Source organism: Chiloscyllium punctatum, chromosome 1 (genome assembly GCF_047496795.1).
Source record: "Chiloscyllium punctatum isolate Juve2018m chromosome 1, sChiPun1.3, whole genome shotgun sequence".
NCBI lineage: Eukaryota > Metazoa > Chordata > Chondrichthyes > Orectolobiformes > Hemiscylliidae > Chiloscyllium > Chiloscyllium punctatum.
Window position 1 is genome coordinate 14,320,506 of NC_092739.1, and position 12,458 is coordinate 14,332,963.

General features: G+C 42.6%; 1 protein-coding gene across 1 annotated transcript in view; it reads left to right on the plus strand.

Annotated features, from left to right (window-relative positions):
• LOC140482116 (uncharacterized) overlaps positions 1–12,458 on the plus strand; it is a 119,359-nt gene that overhangs the window by 42,944 nt on the left and 63,957 nt on the right. The window contains exons 3-5 of the mRNA XM_072579107.1: positions 1,049–1,134; positions 6,891–6,984; positions 10,574–10,711. Of these exons, the coding sequence (XP_072435208.1) occupies positions 1,049–1,134; positions 6,891–6,984; positions 10,574–10,711 (318 nt within the window). The remainder of the gene's footprint in view (positions 1–1,048; positions 1,135–6,890; positions 6,985–10,573; positions 10,712–12,458) is intronic.

The window sequence follows — 12,458 nt, forward strand, 5'->3', positions numbered from 1 at the left end:
CTCCCCACCCCTTTCCACCTTCCGCAAAGACCGTTCCCTCCGTGACTACCTGGTCAGGTCCACGCCCCCCTACAACCCACCCTCCCATCCTGGCTCTTGCCCCTGCCACCGCAGGAACTGTAAAACCTGTGCCCTCACCTCCTCCCTCACCTCTATCCAAGGCCCTAAAGGAGCCTTCCACATCCATCAAAGTTTTACTTGCACATCCACTAATATCATTTATTGTATCCGTTGTTCCCGATGTGGTCTCCTCTACATTGGGGAGACTGGACGCCTCCTAGCAGAGTGCTTTAGGGAACATCTCCGAGACACCCGCACCAATCAGCCACACCGCCCCATGGCCCAACATTTCAACTCCCCCTCCCACTCTGCCGAGGACATGGAGGTCCTGGGCCTCCTTCTCTGCCGCTCCCTCACCGCCAGACGCCTGGAGGAAGAACGTCTCATCTTCTGCCTCGGAACACTTCAACCCCAGGGCATCAATGTGGACTTCAACAGTTTCCTCATTTCCCCTTCCCCCACCTCACCCTAGTTCCAAACTTCCAGCTCAGCACTGTCCCCATGACTTGTCCTACCTGCCTATCTCCTTTTCCACCTATCCACTCCACCCTCTCCTCCCTGATCTATCACCTTCATCCCCTCCCCCACTCACCCATTGTACTCTATGCTACTCTCTCCCCACCCCCACCCTCCTCTAGCTTATCTCTCCACGCTTCAGGCTCACTGCCTTTATTCCTGATGAAGGGCTGTTGCCCGAAACGTCGATTTCGAAGCTCCCTCGATGCTGTCTGAACTACTGTGCTCTTCCAGCACCAACTAATCCAGAATCTGCTGCAGCATTGTCTTGAACTCCAGAATTGATGAGTTCCAGAAGGAAGCATTTGGTCTATCGTACCTGCACTGGTGTGATTTTCCCAAATGAGCTATATGATTTCTTCTTTCTAGATTTGCTAATTTAATGCCAGTTTGTACAGAATTATTGGCAATGTTATGCAGTGTCCATTGTATTTGATTTGCCCTTAATCTCTTTATTTTTCTTTTGTTTTAGGAAATGTCTTACTTTCTATCCTGATCATTGCTTTGATTGTATTTCTCATTAGCATGCTGGTATTTTACCTGCACAGAAAGAAACGTGTAAGTATTCTCTCTATTCACACGAGTAAATTTATTCTATTGAAAGGGTAACTCATACGCCTAAAGGGATTATGATTTGCATTATGTTATTTAATTAACTGGACAAGTATTTTGTTTACATGAACAAGAGAACCGTCACAGGTTTTAAAGAATCTTCTTGAGTTATCGGCCTAAAGGCAGATGCTGGGCAGTTATTTTTGCGAGAAATAGAGCAATCAGGTCGATCCTTGAGTTTGCCTCAACCAAAATGAGGATTGAACCTGAATGCCAATTGACTGATTAACCACAAGGGGCAGCCTAGTTTCACCCCATTATGTTTCTTACCTGCATTGCTACCAAGAGCAGTGGAAACAGCCTGGTGGTGTTGCTGCTCGGCTAGTAGTCCAGGAACCTGGGAAATATGGTGCTGACTTGACTTCAAATCCTGACGAAGGGCTTTTGCCCGCAACGTCAATTTTCCTGCTCCTCGGATGCTGCCTGACCTGCTGTGTTTTTCCAGCGCCACTCTAATCTAAACTCTGGTATCCAGCATCTGCCGTCCTCAGTTTTGCCTTCAAATCCCACCGCGTCGGGCGGTGGAGTTTGAATCTTTGAAAATGTCTGGAAATGAGAGCCTAATGATGGCCATGCAGCCATTGACATAAAATCTACTTCCAGCAAGAAATGCGTTAATAGGACAAACTTAAAGGCTTTGTATCTTAATGCACGAAGCATTTCGAATAAAACAAAAAAAAATGGAAGGTGCACGTTGAGGGAAATGAATACAATCCTATAGCCATTACAGAAACATTGTTAAAAGCAGATCAAAACTGGGAAGTTAACATTCAGGGTTATTTGACCTTTTGGAGAGATGGCAGGGCGGGAAGAGGTGGTGGGATAGCACTGTGTATGAGAAATTAAATGAGAACAGTTGTGAGAGATGTGTTAAGCTCAGGTGGTGAGGATTTCATTCAGGCAGAGGGAACAAAACAGCAAGGGAATAAAGAAATTGGTAGGAGCAGTGTATAGATTCTCAAACAGCAGTCACGCTGTAGGAAAGGCTATAAACCAACAAGTAACAGGAGCATGTAAAAATAATGCAGCAATGATTATAGGTTGCTTTAATCTTCATATTAATTGGGTCAAGCAAATGGGAAAGGATGACTATGACAAGAATTCACAGTATAAATTATGGATAATTTCCCAGAGCCTCTATGTTATGGAGCCAACTAGGGAGTAGGCGTTCATGGACCTACAATGGGGAACAAGGCAGGTTTAAGAAATGACCCCCAAGCGAAAAAACCCATAATATGTAATTTAATATTCAATCTGAGAGTGAGAAACTTGGGTAGAAACAACCATGTCTAACTTAAATAAAGGGAATTGCAATGAAATGAGGAAAGCGTTGGGTTAAGTGAAAAGCACAAGTAGATTAGCAAGAGTGACGGTCAGCAAGCAATGCCAATATTTAAGGAGACAATCCATGACTTTCGGCAAAAATATGTCCGGTAAGGAGAAAAGATTGTAAGAGAGGGATAAACCAACCAAAGCTGGCTCAGGAAGATTAGGAGAATATTAAGCTGAAAGAAGAAGCATAGAAGAATGTAAAAATGATAGCCTGGAAGATTGGGAAAAATTAAGAATCCAGAAAAGGAGGAATAAAAACATAACTAAGACGGAGAAAATAAGCTGCAAGTGCAAACTAACAAGGAATATGAAAAAATTAACAGTAAGCGCTTCTTTATAAGCACTTAATATAAGGGCTTATTGTAAGAGCTAGGGACCCGGGTTTGATCCCAGCCTTGAGTGGGTTTCCTCTGGTTTCCTCCCACAGTCCAAAGATGTGCAGGTTAGGTGAATTGGCCATAATGTTCAGGGATGTGTAGGGTAGGTGCATTTGTCACGGGTAAATATAGGAGAATGAGTCTGGAAGGTTGGTGAGTACTTGTTGGGCCAAAGGGCCAGTTTCCACACTGTAAGGATTCTATGATCTTGACTGTATTTTATGATCTAGGAGTGTTGGCCCTTAATGGAGTGATGGACAATAAAAAAAGAAAAGCCTTACTGTAACTATACAAGGTAATGGTGGGACTACATCTGGAGTCCATTGATGTAGTCTCACCATTACCTTGCATAGCTACAGAACCATTAGTAGTTTGGACCCCTTATTTAAACATTGATAACATATCATTGCAGGTAGTTCAAAGAAAGTTAACAAAGATGATCTCAGGTATTGAGGAATTGCTTTGTGTGCAAGGGCTCCACAGGTTGGGACTCTACTAACTGGCATTGAAAAGACTGAGAAGTAATCTCATTGAAGCATATAGAAATCTTAAGAGGCTTCATAGAGTAAATGCAGAGAGGATAATTCCTGTCTCGGAGAGTCTAGGGCCAGAGCACACAGTCTCAGAATATAGAGTCGCCAACTTAAGACTGAGATGAGGAGTCCCAGGAATAATTGCATAATGAATGAGGGTGTAATTTGTGAAACATTGTATTTCCTTAATATTTACTATGTCACACGTCTCAGTTTCAGACAGCCATGACTAATGAATGGTTGCCTTTGTATCATGAAGAACTATTCCTGGAATCCAAAGAATGATGTCATTTTCCTGGCCCTGTTAAATGAGCAATTTCCTAAGTTCCCACTCTTCCAGGTTTCAATGATGACAAAACACCAGCATGCTGACCACATCCCAGAGGAGCATGTGTGTGTCGGGATACGAGATGTCTCTTTCCCAAGCAGCATTGAAAACATCATCCCAGGCCACTATTGTCACTCTGCTCAAATGTCACATCTAGATGGAAAGCAGGGCTTACAGAGGGAAAGACACAAGGTCTCTATGTACCAAAATGCCCTTGTAATGCAGGAAAGTAATTGTGGCTCAGGAGGAGCTATAAGTGAAGGAAAGTATAAAAAGGGAGAAATAGAATTTGTTTTCTTGCGATAAATTTCTCAATCCAACCTCCTGCTCAGATTTGTTCAGATCATACGTGACGCATATTGGCTAGTTCAGGGAACTTCAGTTACAACATTTAATTCTGATCATATTGACGTAGGTCTCAGAATAAGCAAAATGAGGCAAGATATGACACCTCAAGTTTAGATCCAGGTTTATATAAACTTCTTATCCTCTGAGGAAATTGAAGTCAATAAGTTTTAAAAGTATAGAATTTTTTTTAGATTAGATTACTTATAGTGTGGAAACAGGCCCTTTGGCCCAACAAGTCCACACCGACCCTCCGAAGAGCAACCCACTCCCCTACATTTATCCCTTCACCTAACACTATGGACAACATAGCAAGGCGAATTCACCCAACTTGCACATCTTTAGACTGTGGGAGGAAACTGGAGCCCCCAGAGGAAACTCATGCAGACACGGGGAGAATGTGCAAACTCCACACGGACGGTTGCGCGAGGCAGGGATTTGAACCCGAGTCTCTGGCGCTGTGAGGCAGCAGTGCTGACTGCTGTGCCACCGTGCCGCCCAAATTTGCTTTGACATGCTTTGGAATTCAAACATTATAAAAGAAAAAAATTGCATTTGTATAACACCATACATGATGCGACAATACTTTTGAAGTGTGGTCACTATTATAATGTTGGGGAACTTGGGGGGTTGGTTTGCAATGTACAGCCTAATAGAACCGGGTGACCACTTTGCGGAACACCTACATTCTGCCTATAAAAGTGATCCCAAGCTACCAGTTACCTGCCATTTCAAGACACCACCATGTTTCCTGGCCAACGGCCCTGTCTTGGGCCTGCTGGAGTGCTCCAGTAAGGGTAGTTCAAACTGAAAGAACGGTATCTCATCTTCTACTAGGGAGAGAGTGCAGCTTTCAGGACTCAATTTTGGAGTTTGAACACCAGCTTCCATGTCCTTTACCCATCCCCACACCTCATATCCTGCTATGACACATACTGGTTTCAGTATAGTCAATCCATTTTCACCTACTCGTTGTGCGCGTTATCAGCTTTTCTTCTTACATGGCTTATTATCAACTATCAGTTTGTCTGTGATTTAGTTTGGTTGAAGAACACAGAGACAATATGAAATTAAAGGTGAATTCTAAAGAGATGTACAGGAACAGATGGGTTTAGGGGTATACGTGCATCCCAATCATAATCTTCTTGAACAGCTTCAAAATAGGCTGAAGGGACTGCTCCTAGTCATAGAGTCATAGAGATGTACAGCACAGAAACAGACTCTGAAGTCCAACTTGTCCATGCCAACCAGATATCCCAACCTAATCTAGTCCCATTTGCCAGCACTTGACCCATATCCCTCTAAACCCTTCCTCTTCATATACCCATCCAGGTGCCTTTTAAATGTTGTAGTTGTAGCAGCTGGGTGGCAGCTGTCAGGCAGCAGGGTGGCACCGTGGCTCAGTGGTTAGCACTGCTACCTCACAGCGCCAGGTACCCAGGAACAATCCTAGCCTCAGGTGACTGTCTGTGTGGAGTTTACATGTTCTCCCAGTGTCTGCGCAGGTTTCCTCCAGGTGCTCTGGTTCTCCCCCCCCCCCCCCCCACCCCAGCCAAAAGGTGTGCAGGTCAGGTGAATTGGCCATGCTAAATTGCCCATAGTGTTAGGTGCATTAGTCAGGGGTAAATACTGGATGGGGGATGGGTTACTTTTCAGTGGGACGGTGTGAACTTGTTGGGCTGAAGGGCCTGTTTCCATACTGTAGAGAATCTAATGCTAAAAAAATCTAACCAGCCTCCACCACTTCCTCTAGCAACTCATTCCATGCACGCACCACCCTCTGTGTGAAAAAGTTGCCCTTTAGGTCCCTTTTATATCTTTCCCCTCTCACCTTAAACCTACGCCCTCTAGTTCGGGACTCCCTCACCCCGTGGAAAAGACTTTGCTTATTTCCCCTATCAATGCCCCTTTTGATTTTATAAACCTCTATAAGGTCACCCCTCAACCTCTGGAGCTCCAGGGAAAACAGCATCAGCTTCTCTCTGTAGCTCAAACCCTCCAACCCTGGCAACATCCTTGTAAATCTTTTCTGAACCCTTTCAAGTTTCACAACGTCTGTCCTATAGGAGGGAGACCAGAATTGCACGCAATATTCCAAAAGTGGCCTAACCAAAGTCCTGCACAGCCGCAACATGATCTCTCAACTCCTATACTCAATGCTGTTCCTGTTTCTAATGATCTTATGATTTAAAATAATTGCAAAAGAACAGGAAGCAACTTATTTAAAGGATGATTTACAAACTTGTGGGCAGAACACTGGCATGAGTCTAATTGCTTAGCTTTTTCAATGAACTGTCAACCCTTCTGTGGTCCAAATGGAAACTTTGTGTGCTTGTGATTGTCGATACGTTTTGCGTATAAACAAAGCTTATGAGTTCTCACTGTATGCACGGAAAGACACCTGCAAACAGAGAAATCTGATATAGCTCAACTCTAAATTTCCACAGGGGATTTACCTACTTGATATGTGTGATATTTGATAACAATTATCTGTACTGTAAGTGTCACTTCTGATGGGATTGAACACATTGTAGAAATTTCAGTTCTCTTAAATTCTGTTTGTCATTCTTTGACAGGAATATTCTTGATGGTTTGAAAATTAACATGGCATTACTAACATCAATGTTAGGTGATTATTTGGACCTAACAGTGGCACTAAAGTAATTGGCAAGATCCTCTGGGAAATGTTTTAAATTGTATACCTGATAATAGGCTTGTCTTATTCTAGTCTGTATTGACAATGACAAGACTGGCACTGACATTATTATTTTACTTTGCGTTTTGCAGAGATATTCCTTTGACCTCTTCCACAAAACTGCTGAAGATGCTGACATTCCCTTGAGTGGTCCAATTAGACAAGGTGCCTTTGAAGTATTTCCAGGTATCTCAATGAACTTTATGTCAGTTTTACAAAGGATTATTTTGAGCATAGGCCTCTCACGTTTCTGATGTTTCAATACCAAGTTCCCAATGTTTGTAAAAGATGATTTTTCCTGCTTGGTTTTGTAACCTTCAAACGGTGGTCTTTCTCAAGGGGAGGAGCTGAATGTTTATAAGTTACTACCAATCTAGAGAAAACCCCTCTGGATAATTAGCTTCCTAGTTGCTTCAGCTTGCGCCAAATTAAACAACCTGTCACAAGGAAAACTTGGTGCAGTGCCTAGCAAGGAGTGAGCCAGGTTATGAGGATGTGGGACAATTAATGAATAAATGCAAAGCATTGCATAGACGTCATTCCCAATTATTGGGTCAAAAGACAGGACTCTGTGAAGGTAGGCTGGGGTTCAGACTGTTTGAGATTGGCACTTTAGCCAAGCTAAGAAGTCTATTGGATAGTAAATTAGTTTGTTAAATACTATTTATTTAAGAGATGAATTATTCATTCCTCTCTTAATTGTTAAAGCCCTATTTACTTCTGGTAAATAGACATATGCCATTTTAATTAGTAATTATGGTATTCCACAAATCAAAATCTACTTGCCAATCAATGACTTGGCCACACTTAATATGGACTGGGGCCAAATGGCCCTGATTCTTGGTGAGAGTGGTGTAGTAATTTTAAACATCATTCTCAACAATGTATGTTGTGCTATTCATAGTGAGGCTGAAAGGCACTCACCGAATGAAAATATGTGAAAAGAACAGAATTGTTATCATGGGTAATTTTAACTTCTGCAGTCCTGAATGAGACTCCCGTAGTGTCAAGATTAGAGTGGTGCTGGAAAAGCACAGCAGGTCAGGCAGCATCCAAGGAGCAGGAAAATTGACGTTTCGGGCAAAAACCCTTCAACAGGAATGAGGGACTTCCTTAGGGCCAGGGCTCAGATGGGGCAGAATTTGTTCGAAGCATCCAGGCGGGTTTCTGAAACAACGTATAGATGGTGGAATTAGGGAAGGGTTTGTACTAGACCTTGTGTTGGGAAATGAGCCTGGCCAGGCGATTGACATTTCAGTGGGGAGCATTTTGGGAACAGTGATCATAATTCCATAAGTTTTAAGGTAGTTATGGATAACGGCAACACTGGACCTCAAGTGAAAGTGCTAAATTAAGGGAAGACTAATTACAATAGTATGAGGCAGTATTGAGTGGATAAACTGAATTGTCAAGCATCTCTGAATATAGAATTCATTCATTACACTTCTAATCTATTTCAATATTTAATGCCATGTAATGTAGTACAAAGTTACACAATTAAACAGTGATTTTCTTTCATGAAATCAAGTCGGTAAATACACCTGTCTGATTCGCATTATATTTAAAGTATCATCAGACATCTAAAGTGTTGACTGAACTATGATTTTATTTCTCAAACAATTTGAACTTCCTTCCACTTTCTTTTTTTTTCACAACTTAGCAAATAGCCTCAACAGATTCTCATTAAATCATACCCGATATCTCTGAGCAAGATTTTCACTTTGGCATCAAAACTCAGATCATTCAGCTTCGCAATTCTGAAGCTATAATCAAAGGGAATTAAGACTGTTCTAAAGATTGTCAGGATCAATATGAGACAATTTTGTGTTGGCACTCCCTATTCTCTCACTGTCAAAACCTTAGAAACAATGAGTATAACACTGGTTCCCTGGGACCTTTACATTTCCTTCACCAAAGTTACAATGAAGGTTTGGCAGAGGATGTGTAGTAATTGGTGTGTAGGTAGAAGTCAGGCAAAGAGTTAAACGGAGGATCTACTTTACAGCTTTAATTTAGAGATACAGTCATTTAACAGCTGCACCTGCTGTGCAAGACTGAGTGCTGAAGGAAACATGTTGGTAAAGTGAGATGTTTGCTGAAAATGTGTTGCTGAAAAAGCGCAGCAGGTCAGGCAGCATCCAAGGAGCAGGAGAATCGACGTTTCGGGCATGAGCCCTTCTTCAAGAAACTGAAGAAGGGCTCATGCCTGAAGTGTCGATTCTCCTGCTCCTTGGATGCTGCCTGACCTGCTGCGCTTTTCCAGCAACACATTTTCAGCTCTGATCTCCAGCATCTGCAGTCCTCACTTTCTCCTCAAAGTGAGATGTTTGACAGACACATCAAACACAGGCTGATTACAGCAATTGCAGTTGTTCGTTTTTGTTACTTTGTTCACCTCAGCACTCAAAAAGCGATTCTCATCTAGATTAGATTATGATTAGATTCCTTACAGTGTGGAAACAGGCCCTTCAGCCCAACAAGTGCACACCGACCCTCTGAAGAGTAACCCACCCAGACCCGTTTCCCTCTGTCTAATGCACTTCACACTATGGACAATTTAGCATGGCCAATTCACCCTAACTTGCACATCTTTTTGGATTGTGGGAGGAAACCAGAGCACCTTGCTGTTCAGCCTTCATTGTTGCATGAAGCCACGTACAGTTGAGTCATTATTGTGAAACTAAATTAATGCACCGCACTGGGAACTGGTTGCAAAGTGAATGCCCTCACCATTCTATTTTCAGTAAAAGTTAGCAGTTAGAAATTCCAGCCCATTGAATCATTGGCCTGAAATTCCCATGGTAGGGAGAACATAATCTAATTTCTACCTAGCAGGTCCCCCCGCAAAAAAAGGAGACTATCTTCTGGTTCTGCAGAGGTCCCAAGTGTCTAGGCCGGTCCTTTAAACGTTGCTCCTTCTTGCAATCCTTTACTTTTTGCATCTGGGCGAGTGGTGTTCACCAGGAAATACTAACAGGAAAAGGCAAGGTAGATAAAGATAAACTGTTTCCACTGGTTGGGGATTCCGGAACTAGGGTCGTAGTCTCAAAACTAGAGCCGAACTGTTCAGGAGAGATGTTAGGAAGCACTACTCCACACAAAGGGTAGTAGATGTTTGGAGTTCTCTTCCGCAAGTGGCAGTCGGTGTTAGTTTTAACAGGTGCATGGAGTTAGGCCACAGATCAGCCAGAATGGCGGAAAAGGGCTCAAATAGAATGGCTTAATCCTGTTCCTGTGTGAAAGAAAATTTACATTCTTGAAAAACCTCAGTTGAAATCACTCTAAACTCCCTTTTAATTAGCACTAAGGCCCCAAAAGTTAGTACAAGGAATTGAACCCCAAAGAAATTTCTAGTGAATAAACAAAAATAAGTAAAGAGAATTTGCTTTTTTGCCAGTTGGAATTTTTAAAGAGTTCAAGTCGAGGTTAAAAAAGTGAATTCGCTTGGATTGAGGAGGACACCAACAATGTGTTTTTGCGGATTTTGACAGATCACATCACCACTGCAAAGGTCTCCTCCTTGCGTTTCAAGTGCGATCCAGCCAGGATGAGGTCAGGTGGGATTTCCCACCTTCGGTTGCACCGGCAAAGTGGGCCCAAGGAATTTCCAGACTTGTGTCTCCCTTTTGTGTCCATTTTTCTCCATTTCTTCGCCTGCCAAGCCCACGACTTCTACCTTCTAATTTGATGCTCAAGAAACGGAAGAATGCTTGTAGGTACAGAACAATCAAGGCTCATATCTCCATTTGTCATCAAGATTTTTTTATATTTCCAGACAAAGAAGACAACACTGATGTTCAGGTGACCAAAGATATGGACAATCACGATAAGACTCCAGCAGACATCTTGAACCTGCCTGAGGAAGTTAATGAAAAACAAAGCAACTGTGAAAATGAAATAAATCACAGCCCAGGTAAATACCATTGGACATTATGAGTAGCATTATCATTTATGCTGATTGATAGAACCATGTTCAACGCCAGTTCAGAAAATGAAATGTATTTAATCATCAACTCTGCAGGTGGAAATTATTATACCATTCTGGTTGTTTCTTGTTTTCTGTCATTTTTATCTGAAGTCTATCTGTACCACCTCTGAGGTATCTGCTGATTAGATTAGATTAGATTACTTACAGTGTGGAAACAGGCCCTTCGGCCCAACAAGTCGACACCGCCCCGCCGAAGCGCAACCCGCCCATACCCCTACATCTACCCCTTACCTAACACTACGGGTAATTTAGCATGGCCAATTCACCTGACCTGCACATCTTTGGACTGTGGGAGGAAACTGGAGCACCCGGAGGAAACCCATGCAGACACGGGGAGAATGTGCAAACTCCACACAGAGAGTCGCCTGAGGCGGGAATTGAACCCGGGTCTCTGGCACTGTGAGGCAGCAGTGCTAACCACTGTGCCACCGTGCCACCCACAACAATCAGGAGAATCCCTGTGGAAATTCTAGCCCCATATTTATTGAATATGGAACAATTTGCAACCTCTTTTGGTGACCTGAATGAAGGAACATTGTGCATGGTGGCCAACTTAGTTAATGGTACAAATAAAGATGGGAAAGGGCAGCATGGTGGCTCAGTGGTTAGCCCTGTAGCCTCACAGCACCAGGGACACAGGTTAGATTCCACCCTCCGTTGACAGTCTTTGTGGAGTTTGCACATTCTCCTTGTGTCTGCTTGGGTTTCCGCTCGGTGCTTTGGTCTCCTTCCACAGTCTAAAGATGTGTAGGTTTGGTGGATTGGCCATGCCAAATTGCCCATAGTGTTCAGGGAGATGCAGACTAGATGGATTAGTCATGGGAAATACTGGGTTACAGTGTTACGACATGGGGTAAACCTCCTGCTTAATTTAAAATCAGCAACACAGAAAAGATTTATCTTGTGCAGTAATCTGTAAAGACTTGAGTGGCCAAGATATATATAAAGTAAAACTTAACAACTGTATTGCTAAAGGTATAACAGAGAATAATTAACTCACCACTATTTACAATTTTTTTGCCTAATCTATCTTTTATCTTCCCTTCTATAATACTAGTCCAATAAAACTCCCAATTAAGATTTACAAAACAACACTTCTTATCTCAAAACCAGGCAGCTGTAGGTTCTTGTATTCGGATCTTCCTGTGTCTTCTTTTCTCCTTGTTAGGAATTTCTGCATCACAAGTTACTGATCGAAAAGGGACTTTTAAGAGAGTATTTTTTAAGCAGTCTGTTACATGCTAGGATTGGCAGTTCTCCCCTCAAATATTCAATTTGGCCCAGTCCTATACCACAGACCATCGGATTGTGTCATTGGCTTTTAAGATTCTCAATATCCTCAATTCAAACCTGATTGGAAGTTGGTATTTTTTCGGGGTATAATTTAAACTGATTGGATGAATTCAAATTTGTTTTTGTCTCCAAAGTTGTTCAACTCAGTGTTACAATGTTTCCTCAGTGAGAAGACTTGGTGTTGTGTCTGGTAGTTCTGCTGTTTTTAACTCTTTTCAAGGTACACCCACATCTTCATAACAACAGAGATAGAGTAGGGGGATGAGTCTTTTAGAGTCATGTAGATGTACAACATGGAAACAAACCCTTCAGTCCAACCCATCCATGCTGACCAGATATTCCAACCCAATCTAGTCCCACCTGCCAGCACCCGGTCCAT